The 24,946-nt window shown below is 23.2% G+C and overlaps 1 protein-coding gene across 3 annotated transcripts in view; it reads left to right on the forward strand.

Annotated features, from left to right (window-relative positions):
• LOC112599310 (alkaline phosphatase-like) overlaps positions 1 to 24,077 on the forward strand; it is a 222,125-nt gene extending 198,048 nt beyond the window's left edge. For 2 of the 3 annotated variants that reach the window (XM_025346157.1, XM_025346165.1), the window contains exon 10: positions 23,764 to 23,961. In XM_025346157.1, coding sequence (XP_025201942.1) covers positions 23,764 to 23,961 — 198 coding nt within the window. Of the gene's footprint in view, positions 1 to 23,763 lie in introns of all 3 variants that reach the window. The other variant, XM_025346173.1, reaches the window with a different exon arrangement.
• The last annotated feature ends 869 nt before the right edge of the window (positions 24,078 to 24,946 follow it).

Genomic DNA, 24,946 nt, shown 5'->3' on the forward strand with positions numbered 1-24,946 from the left:
TTTTTTTCTTATCTTACAGTATTTATAGTGTGATAAATAATTTAATCGACATACGTCATCTATGAAGCTCTAAAAATCACTTGTTTTTTAAATTCAGATTTCTTCATTATCATTAGTAACTCCAAGCTCCTTAAAATCAATAACAAACTCATATTCAAAATCAAAAAACGAACTTACGTGACACGTTCAAGAACTGCTATCAATTGCTAATTATTACTATTAAACAACACATTCATGTGAATCCCTTCTCTTATCAATATACCTGAAAACGAAAAATCTAACATAATTATGAACGAATTTGTTACATTTTATCAATTCAAGAAAATTAATTTAACCAAAACCTCAAAACTAATGAATTGTTTTAAAACTATTAAAATAAAATACCTCTAACAAATAAATTAAGGAATATGAAAAACCTTCCATCTAAATATAAAAACTCCTCCTCAGTCTTAAAATAACAAATTATTACCCGACCCAGAATAAGACAATAACCCTTGTTTTTGAAGACTTAACAGCTAACAAAAAAAAAAAAAAAAATAAATAATTTAACCCTGTCCATAACGTAAATATAATAAAAATGATAGTAATAATAATTAATATATGCATTAAAAGAAAATACTAAAAGAAATATATTTAAAACTATGATTACTAAATCATTTTTTAAATTATTATTTCCCCGTATTTGAATACATTATAATATAATTTAGCTTAACAAAACATGTGTGAATTGGTTTTATTTTCACCAAACAATTTTTAAAAATGTAATATATAATAAATGTAATCGCATTCATATAATTTATAAATTGGATATAAATTATACAGTCTGAATTTGTTAAATTTGTAACTACATATGAAAGTAACTTTTAATTTTTTTTTTTAAATTGTTCAAATTATCAATCAAAAATATTCTTACATAATATAATTTTTACATGAAAAAATTTCATTGTCTAACAGATGTTGAATTGAAAAATGTATCAGTAATTATTATTATTTTAAGACTTCATTAGGTTTTTTCCAAGAAAAATGAAAAATACAGAATAATTACTGTTATATATTTGTTTAATACTTTTATATTTAAAAAATTGTATAAATATGATTCAAACTTAAAAATGATTTTTTCTTAAATCGTGTAAAACATCAAATAAATTTTTTGATACTTGGTGTTACTTTGTTAATTTTTATACATCATTGTAGTAAGATATATATGTCAGTACCTAATTTTATTATTATTATTATATTCTTCGCAGATATAATCTTCATCTTCTTCATCTTACACGTCATATAATAAAAGTCTAACGATATCGCAAAATCGCAAATACTAAACGATCAAATATAAAGTTATTATATAATAGGAAAATGATAAACAATAATAATATTATAATAACATTTCTGAACACTGAACAAAATTATTTTGTATTTCGAAAAAAAAATGTTTTGGATTCATAGTTTATCAGAAGATTTATTAAATCGTAAATGTGTACCTTGCATTTATTTTATTAACGTTGATCTCGGCATAAATACATGCTTTATAACTTCACTAGAAGTAAAAAAATTGCGGTTTCTTTAACATTTTGTATATTTATGAAGCCTCTCAACATAAATATATTATTTTAGAAAGTGGCAGTATCTCAAATAAAAATGTAAACAACTAAATCATAATATTAATTAAAAACTATATTTTTGATACGATTTAATTGACAGGTAGGTACACTTTTAAAGATAAAATTCGATTGAATGCCATATAATTGTCATGTTTTTCAAATTACTCATCATATAAAAACTTAAAATGATCGCAATGGTTCTGCATTTGTTTGAACCATTCCTCAAAAGAATTAGTTGATATATAAAATATATAAAGATTTACTTTGATTTTAAATTAACTATTAGTTCATCTTGATTTTCAGAAGAAAAAGTACTGTTTTATTTTTTCATAGGTGAATAGAATATAATTGTAAAAAGATACTTTGATTTTTAATTCATTGACAATAATTTTACCTTGTTTTAACCGTTAATTATAGAACTCGTCAGAGTGTTTTTTTTTTTTTTTTTAACAATAGATATAATTTCAGCTAATATATTTTCTACACCAGTTATATCTTATGTTACTTTCTGTATAACATCACTTGCTAAATTGATTTTATTTAAAACTAGTGCTATATTGCAATATAATACAACAATTTAAGTTCTTAATTTATTTGGCAAAAGACTCCGGCTTCTAAGCAAGTGATTTAATAAAAGATAAATCCTTACTTATTTCATACAATAGATCGTGTGCGGAATTGCACTAGACCGATAAACATTTCCGTTTTAAGCAGGTTTTTATGCAATTAAATAAAAAGAAAAATTTCGTACAATATAATTACAATATTCTGCATGATTAAGATTTAAGGTTATAACATTTTCCGGTCAATAATAAAAATAAAAATTTTGAAAATTAAAAATATCATAGGCTACAATACATTTTATTTTTTAGTAAATAATTACATAATATGTATTGATTAGAATATTTCAAAATAATTATAAATTTTAATTCTGAAATTTAAATAACATAATATTTAATAGGTATTAATCAAATAATAACATAATAAAATAAAATAAAGTAAGCAGATTAAAATACAATTAAAAATTCCGAAATTCGTTTAAAGTTTTGTTCGATTTTTTTCTTTAATAATTAACAACTTTCTTCTATAACTTTAATTGTTTTCATTTAAATTTAAAAAAATATTTGAAGACATTGTGAGAACAAATAAGATAAAACGAAAGACAGGAAAACTACGATTATACGGCATGACAATGAGCACTGATGATATAGATTCGAGATAAAATGTAGTTATCTATCGACACGTATTAATATTTTACCTTAATAATTGTTTAATAACAAAATAAATGTGGGTATCAAAAATATTTTTGCTCATTTTATGATATAATGTTTTTCCATTTGTTAAAGATATAGGTTCGCGGTGAATTGATCGCGAATACAATTATTGGTCGCCAAGATAATTGATCGCCAAACGAACTTTTTTAGTTTTTTAAGTATTTTATTTTAAATTTTCATTATTGAGTTCGTATCATTATATTGTTATTAAGTATTTATTATTGATATTATATACCCACATGGGCATTATTAGTTTATTTCTGTCGTTTCTAATCACGGCGGCATAATCTCAAATTGTTCGTCGAAAGCCAACGTCTTCTCATTGTTGAATTATCAATACCGTGAAGTCACCTAAATTTATTATTATATAATTGTCAAATTAACTTGTATTAGTGTTAAGGTGATATCAACATGGCCATGATTAAATTGTTATTATTATTATCCACTATATACATAATCTATTTATTATTATTTTTTAATTAAAATTAGTATTTAACTGTACGTTATTTAAAAATAAAACAATAAGAATACTTAAATATTCTAAAATAATAAACATAAAATTCGGTAATATACCTAGGATAATAAAATATTTAAAAAACTAAAAAAAGTTCGTTTGGCGATCAATTATCTTGGCGACCAATTGTATTCGCGATCAATTCGCCCGCGATTAATTCACTGGCGACCAATTCACCGGCGATCAATTGTTCGCGACCAATTCACCGGATACCAAAGATATAATATGATTTACTAAACTAAAAAAAACTTTTCGTATTACGTTAGATAGATTCCATTTTATCAAGGGTTTAATCCTATGTTAAGTTATAGAAATTTGCCGGACCATAATAAATTTCCACACAGAACAGGATTCCGTCTTAACAAGAGTCAATATAAGACAGATTTTACTGTATTTTAATAATTTGATATCTAAATGGTCTAACTGCATTCATTCTACTCTTCTATCTTGAAGTACTTTATAACCTCAAGGTTAAATTTATAGAACTTTTTTTTTTTTAACAGATCAACGACAAGTTGAACCACTTGGAAATAAATAGTTTCTATTATTGTTAATTTGTATTTTTAGACGATTTGGTATTGTTTTATTTTTTTCGTGTATTTAAAATGAGAACCAGTATTTTTATTATTATTCTTCTTGATTAATTTTTTGCATACGATATGTTTCACGAACAGTTACGGACATAAACTTGTACAAATTAACTAAGCTTACTGTGTAACTTATGTATAAATTGTTAATTTTCAATAAAAATGTAAACAAATAAAACTGATCAAAGAACAAAATATATTAAATACTAAATTAAATACGAATGACGGATACACGGTTGGCTCTCGATTAAAAATTTAGATTAAGCAAAATAACTAAAACTTCTAATTCTTTAGTAATAATAAAATTTAATGTTATTTTTATCAACATCAAAAACGTCATATACACTCAAAATATCATAATATTGACACAACTCAAGTGTTTATTAATGGTTTAAATTTACGAGCACTGAGTAGATTTAATTACAATTGAATAGAAATGTTGTCATCATTATAAACATCTAGATATTATACAATGTATACAATTTATATTATATGTTTTTAGTCTACAATAGTTAAGTATTTTATCATGAAATCCATATGATTTATATTTAAATTTATATAACCACATACTGCGTCAATAAGGATGAAATAGGATTGTGCATTTTTATCTTCTTTTTATTTTTAAAAACCACAATTTAATTGTATATTTTTATACCTAAGAAAAAACAACAGAATTACACGCAAAAATATTTTTTAATGTTGACTTAAATAATTATAACTTATAAAATGCACCTGAAAGTATAATACCCATGTAGATTTTATAATATTCCTACTACGTTATATAGTTAACCTACCTATAATTGTGTAATAGAAAAATTATTAATACTATATTTTTTGCTATAATGCTATATGTAGGTTACATGACATTATAAGCAGTTTATTACTTTATTATTCAATACACGTATAAAAATAAACATATAATAATATGATATGTAAATTACATGTATATACATAATATAAGATATTATGCATATATGAAATTTTAGTAACTCAAGTATATAATTTTAAACATAAATGAACAACTGTGAACTCCTTTGATACCATTAATATAAAATTTATGTTGAGCGCATTATGTTGTGTTTTTTTAAGTGTAAAAAGTAAAAATGTGCAATCGTGTTATGTCCGTCAGTAGCATATAATATGAGTATAAGTAATAATATTCATAATATCTAAATGTTTTCGCATTCAAAAAATTCCAAAATTTTCATGGTGACCTTTATAAAATTAATGATTAGAATATACATTTATAAATTAATTTAAATGAGAATTAGGAATTTTTCACAACGTAGTTTAAAAATAACGTATAAACTCGTGAGTTAGGTTTTATTCGCCGATATGCCTGTACGTATGTGCACCGAAAACGATTTGTTTGATTATCGTTGTCAGTTTAAAACTGAAGTTATTTTTTTTATAATAAAAATATTATCGAATGATTTAAAAGCTATTTTTATCGAAATGTTTAAAAACCATAACATTACTTCTCATTATCCTCATTATGGTCATATAACACGACATTATATTCAATCATAATAAGTGTTACATCAGACTTATTTTATAATAATACTATTAGATACCTAATATTATTAATTTCATAATAATAAAATCGTCAAAATGATTATACACGAATTTAATGAATATACAAATATTGTACATTTATACATTTCGTGAATAATTTTGCTACTGATTATTACTAGAAAATCATTATTTAAATGTACCATTTAGATTCTGATAAAAAGTTTAAAAATTAATTTGGTTAGTGTTTATTTTAAACGATTTTCTGCTGTATCGTCATTCTCCAAATATTTTCTTTTTGTAAATTAATTGTTTCAGATGTAATCCCTACACGCATTAACTATTTTTAAACTTTTTTTTAAGATAAAATAATAATTAAAATTTTATTGAATAAATACCGATTGACTAAGAGGATTCTTAGTTATTCGTTTAATGTGAGTATTTAAAAACCTACTACTTCTGTGACATTTTGTAATTTGTGCAGCGTATTTCACATTTTTTTAATTGTTTACCCCGGCATAACGATGCCCAAGGGATTAAACTTTTACTGGAATTTCCACGTCGATAATTAAACATATTTGAATCGACGAAGAAAACAGTATAAATATAAAAATATACTATTCTAGGTATACACACATTAAATTTTACGATTTCTGATCGTGATTCAAAACCATACGGATCAGTTGATCACTTGCTATTTCCCCATGGCTTATCATTGAAAACTATTAGTGCGTAAAATACAAACGCTACAGTAGACCTAATGAACTGACTAAGATTTTCACCGCCAGCATGAAAATTGCAGAATTCAGTGGCGCTCACCCTCGGCACATGACTCTCGTCAGATATGTTCTGTACTGTATAGAAACCGTGCACGTGTTTATAAGGGTTTTCTATTAAGTCAACAGAGTAAATTACGCGGTTGGGTGAATTTAAATTTGATAATGATTTCTCCTTTTTTTTTCATTTTAATAACACTGAAAGCCAAGGCGTGAAAGTGTAAACAATTTGATTGATTATCGTCCTAGTATGGTTTTTTTTAAACAAGACTATAATTCATTGTTTTTCGGATGCAACAAACACATAAATATAGTAAAAGCTTTGTATTATCGTGTACAATTCGAATAATAATTTAATAATATACATATATATTCTGATGGCTTATCTTTCCTAAAATAAAGGAACTACAATTTTCATCATGTTTAGATTGATATTATAGATTGGTAAATAAAAGATTATGAAACGTCAATACATTAAAATCTTTACCTTGAGTTTGAATAATTAGATAAACAATTGTTAACACTGGAAAATAAAAATTCAATAAATTAAATATTAAGGAAGCCATTGTTTCCTATCTATAAATTACCTCATCTATTAAATTATTTTACACTTCTACTAAAATGCTAGCAATAAGAAAATAATATATAGTACATTTTTGATGTTTCTCGCTCCATTCAGAACTTAAAGTTTAATTCAGACAATAATTTTCATTTAAAATTTTCATTGCAGTATTTTGTAAAATTTGTTTTTCAATTTTACCTAAATTCTATTTTTATGTTTTATACATTGCAAAACGTGTTATAAATTAGAGTAGTTTACACAATGAAATTCACGTATTTAATTTTTAAGTGTTTAAACTAATAAATATACTATCAGCAATAAGTGAGCATAATACAATATAATTTCAATTCACTCTGGCTTATGTTAAAAATAAATGAAGCGAGTAGAGTGCTCGACACACAGTTTTTATATTCTGACTAGTTGTTACACATATATATACGTATATATTAACTATTTTACAATGAAATATTGGAAACTTAAAACAAACTTTTTACAAACACTTGTTAAAACTAATTAATAAAAGTTTTGAACGTTAAAAATAATTCCTAAAAGTATAGTACTTTCTAACGAATTCAATTAGAAATATTCTGACGTATAAAATAAAGTGTACTTATATTTTTTAATTTTATTGATCAAAAATTGAATTATTCAAGTATTTATTTACTCTGTCCCCCAAACTATATAGGTAGTATTTAAATTACATAGTATAATACTTTAACTGTATATTTATCTCGAGATATGTTACATAAAATTTACTATAATCATGTCAATCAAATAAGTATATATAAATATGAAATTTAAAACAGAAATATAATTTTCAAGCGAATAACAGGCAAAGTATAATGTATTTATTAGATTTATCGTTTTACTTATCCAATGAAATATCTCTAACTAACTTTACCTAGCATTCAATACTATTTATATATTTTTATTTGAATACATGACATTCCAATAGTTGACCCACTTTCTATACTGGGAAGTATAAATTACGATAATATTATGAATGAAATACGAAATAGATAAATTTAGTAATAATATTTGATTTATTTTTTTTTATGTAAAAGAAATTCATAATAACATTTTTTTTTTTTTTGTTTTTTAACTCTCATAAAATGTTATGAAAATATTGATACTTGCAAATTTTTAAAATATATTATGAAATAATATTAAATAATATTTTAGTATATATTATATACTAATGATAGATACTTTGTAACTAAAAATATATTTATATTTTAGGTCTAAAGAAATGAGGGTCACCTATTTGTTTGTTTAAAGATTAATATGTTATTTACATATTTACTACATGCTTACTTTCTATACAAACTTAACTACCAATATTACTAAAACAATAATAAAATAAACCGATAAGCACCGCTAAAAATAGACTTTTAAGTACAATAGATTTATGACAGCTTTTAAATTGTAATATACTGTGCACCAATATTATAGTATATGACGACCCTGGAAAAGTATCTTATGTGGGCTTAGAACTCTATTCTAAACTATAATTTGGGAAAAATAAATGTATAATGTAAAAAAATTGTATTATAAAAAGTAAAAATGGGGAACGACTTTTTTTAATTAAAATATCTTAAGGATTATTATAGACGTTTTGAATGTTTCATGGTAATTAATCTGCAGTTTTGAATTTATTGCCCTATAGTATCGTTGTATCGACATATATTAAATTATTTTAATTATAAGTTTATGTAGAGTTATTATTTAGTTATTACATTAGAGATAAATCGATAATTGATGAAAGTGAATAGTTTATTGTTGCATAAATTTATGTTTTTGTAGACCCTCCATAAATTTATAAAATTTTAAAATACATATGAACAGTTATTACTTTTAATTATTTATATTTCATTACAATTACAATTATTGTACTTTACAAGCTGATCTTGCAAGGTGTTAACCTTCTTTGTGAACCGACACATCCTTCTGTAAAATACAAATTTTTCAAAAGTCTCTAGTTCTTATGGTTTTAGCCATATGTTGATTAAGAGCTAATTATTAAATATTTCATATAAAAATACAAATTTAAAATTAAAGATTTATTAAAATAATAACTCTAATATAAACATTAGATATTTGAAAAAACCATACTTATACATTAATTTATAGCAATAATTTAAAAAATTAAAACGTATAGCAACGTTATTATGTAATTAAATAAATTGAAAATGTTTAATATTTTACCAAATTCGAATCTTAATGTTTAAAATACTAGTATACAATACTATTGTAATAAAAATATATTAATATCTACTACTGTAGATACAAATATATTTTCTAATTTCAGTATTAATTTAACAAACAAAGATTTTAAAATGAAATTTTTTCAAAAAAATTCTGCTTATTTTATGAATAATAATATTCATGTATTATACATTTTGAATCAGTTATTAAAAATAACAAGTATATGAGCTTAAAAAATAAAAATTTTTTATATCTTAAATCTTAATATATTTTAATAACTACCTTATTTTTTATCTTCTGTATAGTATATGTGAACTTAAATGATGGAACCATTACAATTTTAAAGTTGGGCTTAATTTTCTAAGAATTTTAAGATGGTAGATTTTTTTTTTTAAAAATGGCTCAATCACTTACTTTATTTCAATAAAATAACAAAATAATAGTAATATTACAAAAATATAAGCTATAGAAAAATAATAATAAAAAAATAAATAAAAAAATATAGATTATGTTATTGATATATTTATATCACAACTATTTTGGATTTTTATAAAATAATTATATTTTTACAAGCTATAATATAAAATAATTGTAGTTTATTGTCTTATAACGGTATTTGATTTTAAATTTAAAATACAAACTATATTCATAAGATCTATTGACTATTGTATAGTACTTCGTAGTTTGTGTAAAGTACAGAAGCAAACATATCTGTTAATACTTTTACCGTTATAAAATTAATAATATATATTTAACAGTTTTACACAGTCATATTTGACGTTTAAATACATTAACGATTATGTTTAAAAAAACAATACTGATATAAAATATAATAATATTTTTGAAAAATTCGTATAATCACCATAAAAAAATAGTACAAAAATAATTCTAAAATATTTAACACCAAAAATTTTCGTGCAAATAACGTTATGTCAGATAACTACATCATAATTACATTATTATGACTATTTTACGGTTCCTTTAATCGCCTTAATTCTATATTTAAATCAATAAAAACAAAATGTTGTAGCAACCTGTTAAAAATAATGATTAAAAAAAGAAAGCGCACATAAAGACGATTATTATAATATGTTTATTTGTTATTTTTAAGTTTCGTTTTTTATTTTATCGAGTTCAATTTAAGATAACACAACATTGATCTATTTCCTTTTGCACGTTTATCGGCCTGATTGATAGCCTTATAATAATTATATTATGATATAACATAAGGGATTGCTAGTTTCAGAATTTAAGACAAAACTATACTTTGCATGTACAATGAACGTTACTTAACATAACATATTAATATTAAATTATAAATTAATATTATTAATAATTATAAAACATTTAAAAAAACAGTATATACCAATAAACGTAAGAAATTACAACATTAATGTTAAAAAAAAATGTATATCATGTATTTAAACTTAATAATTATTAATTTTATTATTTATTTATAAATTTTACATGTTTTATTTAGTTATTAGTACTAAAGAAGTATATTTATGTTCTGAAATATAGTCGTTTGAACAAAATTATATATTAATAAAAAAAATGATTATTCATACTTTAATATTTGAAATAAAAATTATCCAATCATGATAACCTAATTTTTAGTAAAATTTTCGCTTTTGTTTAAAATGTTTACCTTTATTTTAAACTAAACATTAAACAAAAATTATTTTTATGATGTGATTAATTATATTATTGTAGATTTCATAAGCGATTTTGTTTTAAAATATCTCTTTTATCTCTTTCTTAGATACAACTCTATATATTTTTTCAAAGATAATATACTGATCAGTGATCACAATAACCAAGATAGCTAACATACAATATTTTTAATTGACTACATTTAACATGACTACCATAAATAGTATCCACAATAAATTTTATATCTATATGCGTCACTGTACGCCGTACGGTATAAATTAACTTTTTATTATCCATATTATAATAAGCAAACATGACGTGAAGTTGAAATTTTGTTGCCAGATAATAATTTTATCTGGAAATATTTTTAGTTACATATTTTTATATTATTTCGAGAACACTTTAACCAGTAAAATGGAAAAACGCATTCTTCAGGTACCTAAACGTTGTATTTAGTATTACAAAAGGCAAACTATTATACACTACCTATATAATAGTATTATAACAGATACACGATCTGATTATGATATTACATAAATTATGCAACCCTTGAAGATTATTATAGTATCTTATAAAGGTACTGGTAAGTAAAGTAACTTCCATTAAAATAATTATTTTTGTATATTGAAACTTTAAAAATTATAAGTTATGCTTACGTTCGAAGATTTTCTACAAAATTTTTTTTTTTAGAATCTTAATGAAGTGAAAATTTAAACGAAGTAAATTAAATTCTAAAATTAAAACAAAATATCAAACATTTATCGATTTTTTAATCAGCTTTTAACACAACGACTTTTAAATTAAATATATTAGACCATCAATATTCATAAATAATTAACATTAAATACAATAAATACTCAAAAAGGGGAAAAGTATACATATAACCGGTATGCTATTTATTGGTTACCCATTTTCAGTTCTTTAAGTGTCTATATTATTTAGCATTAGGTGTCAAGTGTACCTTATTATAACCTAAGTTAAATGATCTACATGCTAAATTTAAATTTTATAATAAATGATTGAAAAACTATTATGAACTACCATGATCTGTCACCCTATATTATTAAATATATTTAATATTTATATTGCTACTATAGTAATTGATGTTATTATTAGTATAACAGTAGGTTTAATTTTTACTGAATAAAAAAAAAATTCAATGATATATTATTAGCAGTGGCTAACTGTACTGGGAGAAAAAAACAGCCCGGGGAAATCATAATTTTAGAGGATCTCAGTATACTAACAATCCCGTATTTTAAAATAATCAGAAATCTGTGTTTTTATTACATACCTATTACTTATTAGATAATATTTTAATTTATAATTTCATAGAAATAATAATAATACAAATATATTTTATACCAGCAGTGGCCCACCAGAAAATTTCCCGGTATCCTGGTCATTTAGTCCACCACTGATTATTAGTATTTAATTATTAATAATATATTTATTTATAGTTTATACCATACTATATTAATATTATTAATTTATGAGTTAATTTCATCTTACCGTAAAACAGTGTGAATATGTTTATTATAATACATTTTCAAACCTTAACTATATAAATTGTGTTGAGCAGTATCTAGATACATTTATCTAAATAAAATTACAGCATCTTTATTTTATCTAGATAAATGAAATACTAGATATCTAATAGTCATATAAGATAAACTGTATTTCTATTGAGATAAATAAATAATTTCTAGTTTTTAATTTGCAATACTTAGATACATTTATGAATGTTATAAGTTTATAACCAATTGTTTTTTTTTTTTTATTTGTTACATATAATTATATTTTTAAGTAAATATTATGCTAATGGTACTATTATGCAATTATTATTTTTTGAATAAGCATAATAATTGCGGGTACAGAATTTTAAGTTCAAACTTCTTAAAAAAATTAATATAAGTTACCAATTAGTAATAATTGAAAAAAAAATAATAGACTTACAGTATCTCCATGTTCAGTTGAAATTGAAGTAAAAAAGTAGGCACACAGAAATAAATCATGGTTTAGTAATTAAAATAAGGTATTATATACGAAAATGTTTTATTAAAAAAAAATGGTCAAAAAATGATTAAGAAATATATTTTTTTTTATGGATTTTAAACAAAATATGAAATAATCTATTATAATATCTAGATAAAAGGAACTTTATTTTTATCTTTAACTAGATGAAAGTAAAAATTATCATCTGAATCTGAATCTAGATAATTGTTTACGAAATAATCTTTATCTAATCTAAATATTATTTTTGTTATCTGTATTCAAAACTGTATATAAATTAAAAATTGTATACATTTTATACGACAAATTACTTGTATTTTGTTAATTTTTGTGATTTTGTATACATTTTGAATTTCAAATGCAAATGAAAAAAAATTAATATTATTGATAATTTATCAGATTTAAGAACAACGAATGTAAAATCTTTAATTAAATTTTCAAAAATTTCGATCTAGTAAATACATTTTTGTCGTCATATATAGTAAAAAAATAAAAATAATTAAAAACTGCTTATATCTAAAAATAAAAACTTTAAAAGGGTTAAAATATTTCAATTATACAATATATAGGAAATGCGAAAATAAATATTTGGTGAAAATTTCAAATACCTACGGTTGTTTGTTTTTGAATTGGGACAGTTAGGTATACCAAGAAAAAAAAATCGATTTTACCAAAAACTAGAGAATGTAAGAATTCCTATTTTTCTTAGTTTTTTATTTGTTTTCTCAGATATTTTAAAAATTACTGAGAATTTTTACTTTTGACACTTCAATAAGTAAGAATTAAATCCAATTTGTTACCAAAAATTAACATCAAAGTTAAGCTTTTTAGCATTTTTTTAACTACTCATCATAGATATAGACACAAAATAAAATTAATTCATTCATACCTCTGCTCAAAATTTAAAATTAATAAACACTTTACTTGTATTTTAATATTGTCACGTGAAAGATCAATAAACAATAATAGATTCTCTGTAAGTACCTAATACTTACACTATCAGTAATGCCATCGAATATTATAATTTATATATAACTGCAACTTTTATAATGCTGCATGATTATCATGATTTGAGTATAATTATTTTTTATTTTTTTACAAAGAATTATCAGGAATATAAGAGTAAGTAATACCAAAATAAATATTATTAAAGTTACGTCGTTGAATTATTTTAGAAAAGTTCTTATGTCTTGAACGAATATTTTAAAATACTTTCTTACAGTCAGAACAAAACCATGAAATATAAAATTTTCTTAACACATATACATTACATACTTGTGAAACTTTTATAGAAAAAAAAATATATATATGAACTGTTTGAATTTAAAAGCAATTTAATAATTTTTATTGACATACAAGTTTGCAATCAATAGTTGTCGTACATTTTTATTACTTAACCTGCTAATAATAATCAACCAACCCAAAAAACTAAAAAAAAAAGTTTGTTCAATAATCATTAACGAAAAAAAAATATCTATCCAACCGAAAAGTTAAAAATTAACATTTTTTTATGCCAATTGATGATTGAAAGTTATTATTATTACTTATAACTTATAATAGGATTCTTGGTTTTTTCGATTATATAAAGTAAAAAATACCTACCATAAATAGATCTATTCATATATATATATTATATATATTTTTAATTGAAAATCATCAAATAAAACAATGCATATTTTTATTTTTTTTTTTTTTGTACAAAAAACTACATTTTATGTATAAAAAATATTTAGTTATATTATTTTGAAATATTCAAATAGATAAGTATTCAAAATGAGATTAGGATTTTGTTTTATTGCCTTGGAAACATGTATTTTTCAATGTATTCATCAATAAAACTTTGTGTGAGCCTATTATCATACTATACTTTTAGATTATTTTTTATGTAAATAATGTAATTTGTATGGGTATTTTTTTTTTACTGCCAACATAGTATCATGCATATTACTGCAGACAGCTATACAGTACACACAAATATCGTGATAAAATAATATAAAACATTTTATGTGCTCTTAAAATATATGAATCATTGAAATGTTCAACGGATATAAAACTTTAAAAAAATAAATATTTTATTCTTTTATTAGTTATTATGCTTGGATTACCTACTGATTTATTATACAAGTAAGAACGAAGATGATTATTTAAAACAAAAAAAAAGCTGCACACTAACGTTATCTAAGCAATTTATAAAATATTTTTACTCATAAATATAATAATTTAAAGTTAAACATTAAATAGATTGAATATAACCGTACAGGAATATGTCTTTAAAGTAAATATACGTTTACTATAAAAATTGGACTCCTAAAAAATTAACGAAATATCCATCCCACTACCAAACTACAGATATAAACAATACTGCATAGACATGGATTGCTTAAATTTTATTATCGTTTTGATAATTTTTGTTTATCTTATATAAAATATTGGTAAATTAGAACGATTTATTTTGTCATTGATAAAAGTTTAATAGTATTCAATTGATTTAAAATTAAAACATATAAGCCAAATCAGCTTTAATGAATTAATATCAATAACCTATTGGTATTATAAAAGTATTTATTCAACCCTTTAAATCGGTTTCATTAACTATATAGTTTATCATATTATATTTGATTAATGTATGTTTTGGTGGAGCAAATTATTGCCTAATAGTTACAAATACAATTTTAATCTTTTCACCTTATTTCGCTGTACAATTGAATGCAATTCATTGAATAAATTCTATAGGAATTATTATTTACAATTTAAACTGTTGAATTCCATGAAACTTGGATCTTTTTATAAGTAAACAATGAAAAAAATACAAAAATACAAAAATATCCATTGAGCGACATTTACTAATGTATTTAGTTATAATACATATAATTTTTATTACTTATTTTCTACCGTTAAAAATTATTATTTTTTTTTTTTATTATTTATAAAAAAACTTGTGGTGACATTGGGAAACATGTTATGTTTCATAATAGGCTTAATTTTAATTACTAAAAATATAAATATTGATAAGTTTAAAATTTTTAAAAACGATAAGTTAGATATATTATACATTTTGTAATTTATAGTTTATTTTGAAGATATGCTTTTTTGATGAAATCTATGGTGGCTGCTAGCGAGGTTAAGAGATTTTGATAGGTTTAAAATTATTATAACAATGTAATATTGAAATAAACATTATTAAATTTTAACATACGTTTAATTAAATTTCAATAATAATTAACTTATAAGAATTATTATATTATGTTTAAACTTTATCGAAGATTACAATAATTTTAAGTTTTACAATGCGTTCCACAACAATCAAATCTGTAAAAATTAAATTTGTTATTAGTAGATCGAACAAAAAACAGTGTATCCTATCATTGATTATTTGACAACATGTCTATATTATATTACTATTTGTCGCGATGATAAATGGAATTACGCACGAGTGGATTTTGTAGTTATTTAAGATTCAATACATTTTAATATATCAGCTGTTGATGACAAGCAAAAAAGAAAATATAAGCGGAAAAAATTCAACGTCCTTACACACTCAGCTACTCAGACACCATGCACGTATAATGCACATTAAGCAAAATAAAGAAGTTTCCAAAGTCACATATGTATTATATAGTTTTTTTTTTTTTTTTTAATAAGATATATGTAACACAAAATATTTGATTGATGGACCACCTGAGTATTTGATATTATATAGCGGGATGAAACGTCACCAATTTGATTAAGCCACCATATACATTTTTTGTTTATTATTATTCCTCTAATCATGGGTGTTATTTTAATAAATATTTTACAAAGAGCAATATCATGCAGTGAAAATGTTATATTTACGTAAGCCTTCTTATCTAATTTAATATTGTTCGATTTTTATGAAGTCGACTAAATAATTTAAATAATCGATTCCTTCATTTCTTGTACATTGAATAAAATAATTGAAATTTTTATTATTCACTTTAATAAAATACAATGTTTAGAACTTTTTTTTTATTTTATAAATTGAAATGTGTAAACATATCACATTCTATTAAAAGTTTAAACAATTATACAATTTTACAAAATACAATGATGTATTAGTTATGTTTATGTAAGGCCTAGTTGGTTAGGTATAAACAGTTTTAAATAATATAATGAGAAAAAGAAGAAAGATAAGGTTAACAATAATACATGGTAAGTGATAACTAGGACCCGAAACTTGATGCAAGTGCATCTTTTTTCTAATATGTTTATACGAAACTTGTCTTTACAGAAATGTGACTTATATAAAACTCAACGGAACCATTTTTATTTTGCACTTTTCGGTAATTTTTGGTTATGCGGTCATTTTTTACATTTTTTGCATTTTTCTTTCATATTATTTTGACAAAACTAAATATTTGAAAAAACTAACGTGTTGTACAGCCCAATCCTTCAATTATTTTTCTAAGAATATCAATTTCATTTTTTGTAATTATTTTATATTACAGACATTATTTCTTATTTTCATTTTAAATTTAATTTAGTCCTGTAGTCTGTAAAAAAAAATTTCAATGTATAAAAATATTAGCATTGTTTAATTTCAGATGAATAAAATAATAATTAAATGATTAAAAAATATTAATTTAAAAAAGATAATTGTTTTTGATGATTTATTATTAGAAAACGTAATTTTTATAATGTAATGTTATTTTTTGGTATTTTTAGAGTAATTTTTTAAGTAACTTTTTAATGTTTATAGATATTTTAATTTTTTTTTTTTTTTTGAGTGCATTTTATAAAAAATTTAAGGTCATCAGTTTTCGGGCCTTAGTGATAATTGTACACGATAGTGCTTAAATTTAATGAGAGTTTTCTGGTCAATAAGGTTATGGAATAATGCTATTAACTATGAGTGCGTTTAAGACTGATGAGAGAAGGGAGATAAGGTGACTAATTAGTGAATTTAAATTTTATATAAAATTTGAAAGAATGTCGGTGATTTTGTGTTGAGAGTTTTGATTTTTGGTGGCTTCCGTATAAGACTTGATCTTAAAATGGGCGTTGGAATCAGCGACCTTAGGCTGGAAGAATTCTTGAAACTGTCTTTTAAGAGCAGCTTTGTAAACTGGGCATCCTTTTAAGTTAATAGTGTGTTCTTAAGTGCAAAGAGCACATTTAGCGGAACTTTGACGGTTTTTGAAGCACCTATTTGTGGGGTATGGTTAATACCACACTTTACGCATTTAGGTTCAGGGTTAAAATTGTTTCCCGTTTGTCCATAGGACTGACAATTGTGGCACTGTGGTGAATCACGTACCTTCTTATGTGGCTTCTCAATCGAAACTTTAGTATTGAGCAGAAACTTATGTTGAGAATGTCTTTATTATTATTTAGTATTCAAATATCCACAAAAAATAAAGTTAAAGTACATTTTATTTTGTTTTTTTGATGTTATATATGTGTGTTTAACTGAGTGTCTCAACTCAACTAAAGCACTAACAATGCCAATACTAGGTGGAAAAGTGTAAGTTTTTGATAACGATTCTGTATGTGCGGTGGTGACGGATATGTATAAATGAAAACTAGCATACATTTTGTGTCAGTGATCAATAATTTTACTGTAATTTCGGTGACCTGCATGTTGTATTATGATGTGTGACGGCGTTAACCTACAGGTAAAACCATTTGGGTCGGTAATGTTGGTTATTAAAAGCGGAGTAGCTTAAAATATCTTTGACATGGACAGGTCCTCACCATGGAGAGGCTCCATGTCTCGTTTAGTGTGAGCTAAATAAATTTAGAACTTGACAATAAATATTAAGATAATGATTAGATATTATAAAACTTATAATTGGCGATATTTAACTTTTTTATTATATTTAATTAATAACCAAAATTCGAGTACATAAGGTACATACTACATAAGTATTCGGTACTTATTATTAAATATTAATAGGTACATAATCATGGAAAATTTTAAATAAAAGTAAATAATTTACATTTCTTCTTTCTTTAATGTATAATTAACATGACGCTTAAATCTAACAAAATTAAATTAATTACATCAATTTCACTAACTTATTTATTTAAATCCTGTATAGCTTTGAACTTTTTAAGGAATTAATATAACATTTATTCAATAATTGCACATAAACTATAAGTAAATAAAAGCTTATATTTTATTCTCAATATTATGGTTTTTAGTAAGTTAACATAAAAACATTTATGGTGTGATATATTTATAGAATGCATAATAATAAAATATGGTGTTAGATGATTTTATCGTATATGTACAGGTACCTAACCTATCTGATGGGATTCATTTTTTTAGTGCTTACATTTGAAGCAGATCAATACTCCTCTAAAAGCCTAAAAGGCAGTCGTTAATTATTTTTGAATCAAAAAGCGATTATTCATTGCATTAAATAATTATATAGTATATATGCATGGATTTCTACTATAAATTTTACCATTATTACAAATTTTAACATTTTCTCACCCTTCCTTTTACCAAAAATAGATAGATTAAACTTTTTCTATTAAATTCTGAGCAAAAATGACTAGATAATAACTTGATTTGAACATTAACTCAAAATTTAAGCTAACATTTTCTTTTAACAGAAAGTTAAGATTATTGCTTTTGTTAAGCATTAATCGTGTATATTTTTAATCTCTTAATTTATATTTCTACTTTTTATAATAATAATATAACACAGAAGTATCGTCATTTTTAATACTTATGGAATGAAAAATATAATTTTTCTAGTTTATACGATAAAATGGCAACAAAAAAAAGACGCGTTAAGAACGACGATTTTTCTTCAAAAAAATAAGCTTCATAAAATGTAAATAAGGTAACTGTGGTCTACGGGTATTATAATTTACAATGAGTACGTTTTATGTAGATACTGTTTTTTTTATTTATATTTTTTTCTCAAGTCTATTTTCAAAATTTATAAAAAAAAAAAACACGAAATTTATATAATATTTTGTTTATAAATTTAATATTTCTATTTACGTTATTTATTATGTTATGATAATTCTCAGTGTCAGTAATATAAAATGTACCAATTATAATATTAATATAAGTCATGTTTTATTGACATTAATAATGTTTTTTTCAATTTTATTGGAGTAATTAACTATTTTTAACATTTATATTTTAGGCAAAATAGAATCAAATTATATTATTATTGATAGCATTAAGCTAAGTAATCTTTTTTAATTTCATATATAGAATTAGATTGATTTTTATGATATAAATCAACTGATAATACTAGTAGATATTTTGTTTTGTTTCTATTTTTTATAACTTTTAAAATCAAAATATTTCATATTTTTAGTATAATTTTTTTAACATGGAATTCATTTATACATTATTGTTTAAAAAAAATATTTATCTCTTAATGACTTCAACTATTGTTCTTTATATAATTTTAAAGATAATTGTTTCACCTTCCCCCATTGTCATAATTTATAATATTGTTTTCTATACAACTTTCACATTGAGGACATCATTATAAAATTAAAAATTTTAATTTTTAGCTTAAATTCCGAGTATAAGAAATCTATTTTTAAATATCGTGTGATTTTAAAAAAAAATTCTATGACTGAAAATACTTTTTATAATTGAAAAATGCTTCATTCTTTCACTTCAATATTTTTTTCGACAAAAAAATTTATCTAGTTAGTATTTTGGGAAATCAAAATTAATAATTTCCAAGTTCTTTTTTAAATAAATGGGAAAAATAAAAATTTGTATAAAAAACTAGTTTTTAATAAAATTTATTTTGATATGTTGTTGCAATTAAAAAACAAATGTCCATAATATACTTGATAGTTTATTAAATTGTTATATCATTATTTTTATATGCATTTTATAAATTTTAAACATTTTGGCTCATTTTAAGCTATTAATAACTATTAAAGTTATTTCTTGTCATTTAAAAATATTGTTCATGGAGACTTTAAATTGCTCAATTTTTATATATTATTAATCATAATATATAATAATTTATTATATTATAATGTTTTACAACATAGAATTAATTTTTTTAAATATACAAATTAGGCTTAAGCTATTTTTTACTTATACTAATAACCTATCATGCCATTTTACGATATTTATTATTAACTAAAAAATAAAAAATTACCTAATAATAATAAATTACATAAATAAATATTATATTAATAAACGCAATGTTTTCGGCGAACATTGAATTTAACTTATCATATAAGCTTATAAGTTATATGATATAACTAAAATTAGTAAAATACATTACTGTAATAACAATATAAAATATGTATAATAAAATATACTCAGTAATAATTAGTAAAGTGTAGGACTATCTCCACACAGAATTGTTTTTTTGTATGATTCACTGTTGAGTTATAATTCAACACATCCATTTCTGTGATCTTTTCAATCCTCAATGACGTAATATACTCGACATCTAGTATAAAACAAAGCGTTATCTACTTACCTGACTTTTATTATTGGATTCTACATGATTTTTAAAAATTTCTTACTTATTATATACTTAGTAAATAATATGTAATTACCTACAGAATACAAACTATTAGTACTTCTAAAGATGCTACCACTATGTATAGCACAAAAATCGCAAAACAGAAAACAATTGAGAAACAATGGTCTACTTCGTGAAGTTTAATTTATCGACAAACAAAATATTCCAAGATTATCTATTTTATTAATCATAGATTTAGACTTGCACGTTTGTATATAAATATATGATGGGAACATAAACTTACGTGGTCACGTAAATAGTTTGTTTTTTAGATTATAAATTATTATCTAATGGAACATCATAATAAGGAATATAATAATTATGATAAAGTAATCTTATCTTATTAAGTTTGGCATAACGTTAAAGAAAATATAAATTTAATTTAAAAATATATTGAAATTATGAAATAATTGCCTTTAAATAATCGAAAATATAAATTATAAGCAGGTTTTACCTTTGAACTAATTAAATAAAAAATAATTTATTGAATAATTTTACCACTACTAAATGGAAAAAGTATATTGTCAAATTTTAAATCATTATTTATAAACTTATTTTATTATTTTAAGTGATTTTGAGAAATAATAACAATTGTCAACATTTACGTTCAGTAAAATAATGTGAATAATGAAAACACTATCTATAAATAACTCAAAAAATTAAAATATATTAACCTAGCGATCTACGGTCAATTGTTTTTAAACAAAAATATGAGTATAATTATAATAATTTGGAAATTTACTAGTGGTTTATTGTTAAACTTATTATCAACAAACTAAAAGTAAACTCATTGTTCAATATTATTTTATTTTATTTATTTTTTTTTTTTTTATTTAGAAATAACTAGCCAAAAACGTTACTAATTTGCTACTTTAAACGCATAATATTAAAATCAATGTAATTAGTACTCTCGTCGAATATCATTCAAAATTCGACATTAAACCCGTGTATCTAATTATCTTGCATTAGATAATTAAATATGATTTTATACGTTGTATATGAACCGTAATCTGCACCACATTACGGTAATCGAGTTTTATAGAACTCGACTGAAGGTCACTGGAATTGAATATTAAAACGGATAAACTACCTACACGGTCAAATAAACAAGTAGCGCGTATTTCAAATTTCAACCTCAATTGAAAAGGTGCTCAGAATTCACCGTAAATAGATATATGTTATTCATTAATCATTACTATAACAATCTAAATTATATATCTGTATTATAATAGCATATATTCAACTCGGTGAACCGTTTTGTTGCGTTAAAAAAAACTCAAGTTAAATGCCTCACAGTAATTACAAATTATTCGTCATGAAAATAATAATTATTATACATTTCATTTGTGTTATGGCTTGTATTAAAGACGCGTTGTTATACTAAGCACATACAATTTTCCAACCGTAATATTTCGTGTGAGGTGTTTGAAGAGTTTAGTTGTTTTAATTTTTCTTTTCTATGAAAGGGTGGTCCTCCATTTTATCACGTTCTCTTATTTAACTTTAATCCAAGAAAACGGTAAACTTTAGTAGGCCAATATATTTCTATATAATGTATAACATAAACATAAAAATAATAAGCTTAGTTTTATTATAATAATAATGTGTAAATATGGATTACTCTCCTTGAAAATTAAAATATTTTAAATGAGTACTTACCTAAAATATAGGTAGGTATATATTATATTTTATACTACCTTGTATTATCTTACATAAACCTTAAATTTCTTATTATGTTTAACTTACTGATTTTAGATATTTAGGTAAACTATTTTTTAAACAGTAAACTTTTTTTTAAATTTCTTATTGTAAAAATCTAAATACCTATCTAAATATTAATTACTGAACAATAATATTGTATTATATATAACTCAAATAGTGTTGCCACTAGTCAATTATAGAATATATCCACAAGTCATACATTATTTATAAATACATAGAAAATAAAAACAAATTTGTACATAACGAATACAAATGTTTGAAATATTATTCAACAATATAACACGGCATTTCAACTATCAGATAAAATTATAAAAATATACAATACCTATCATACTAACTGAGAAAAATTGTTTCAATAATGCTTTAATGCTTTGTGTTGTGAACTCAACATACTTAAAATTATATACATTCTAATTTTTAACAGTGAATTAGATACACATCATTTTGAAAATTACCAGCATTTTTAAAAATTTTAGTCTCGAAAAATTTAAAATACACAAAATTGCCCTTTTTTAGTTATTAATTTGTACTGGTAGTTTGTACTTAATTGATTAAAGCTCTATACCATACATCTGGTGTTACAAATTAAGTATAGCCGATATAGATTTCTATTACAAAAAATTGATAGTGTTTTTGGTTTGCCAACCAACTCGATGTTTATATAAAACGTTAATGAAGCATGGTGTGTTATGCGATAATTATGGGAAAGGAAAATTTCAAAAAAAAAAAAAAATGAATATGAAAGTTTTACAAAAAAGCGTTACGTATTCAAAAACAAAAAAAAATTGTTTTTAGCACAAATGGTCTAGATACGTTTCGTTGTTTATGTTTTAATTTTATATTTTTTTCCGACTCCAGGGCTGCTCGGTGGACACAAACGCCGTGACCAGAACGGTAGCGACAGGTGGTGCCAAAAGCGGAGCGGCTATAGTGCTGGCCAGTAGCGTGTTGTCCGACAATGGATCGTCCAAACAAACTAATAACACGAATCCGCTACTGAATATGGGCTACGCACTGATCGCCGTAGCAGCCATGCTCGTAATAGCAGTGACATAAATATCGAGAAGAGAGTCGGGACTCAGCCCTTGATCTCGACGACTTTGCGCTCGTAATATATTATAAAATTATATCGATATTATTTTTATTATTTTCGTCATTATTATTAACAACGATGATGTCGTCATCGTCGTCGTCTATTGATGTATATAAATCGATGGATTTTTTATTTTATTTTTTGTTTTTTTATCAGAGGCACTATAGTATGTTTGTTTATATGTGTGTTTGTGTGTGTGTGTGGGGGGGGGGGGAGAAGTTAAGTAATTGCAGATCAAAGAGAGTAATGAGGACAAGAGCAAACGGCTTGTATAGATCACCGCCAGTTCGAGATAACAATACTGCACACGTGGTATGCGCTAAGACACACACACGCGCTCGCGTGATATTATTTACATAACTATGAAACGTGCGTTATACATAATAATATACGTTTTGTAAAATGTGCGCACGCAATACTTTTTTTTTTTGTACCCTTTTTTTTTCATACGTAGGCACCACTGGTGTGATTAAAATACAATTATCTTAAGACAAGGTTCTATATTTATAATAAATAAATATAATTGTATATTATGTATACGAAATCATACCATAAGTAAATGTTTATTTTTCCGAAAAGTTGACCTCCATTTCAACTCCCATAATAATATGTGTAGATATTGTACACTTTTATAACATTATGTATATAATTGAATTATCACATATGTATTCTAAAACAATACCATATAAAAATCCTGAAGAACAATTATTGAAATAAATTTCATTCTCAGTTTTCCTTTGAAACCTTAAGCATAAGGTACGTGATTTCCGTTGCAACGAAACCACGAACACATATTATGTTTTTTGATTGATAAACCTAGATGTACTGTTAAATAATCTGGAAGTGATGAACCTCGGCAATGAAAATAACCAAATTGACCAAAAAAATCTGAAAATAAAAGGAAATACAATATTTAATATCACAAGTTCCTAAACAAGTAATAACTCT

This window comes from Melanaphis sacchari, unplaced genomic scaffold (genome assembly GCF_002803265.2).
Source record: "Melanaphis sacchari strain LSU unplaced genomic scaffold, SCAv2.0 Contig0_pilon_pilon, whole genome shotgun sequence".
NCBI classification, from domain to species: Eukaryota; Metazoa; Arthropoda; class Insecta; order Hemiptera; family Aphididae; genus Melanaphis; species Melanaphis sacchari.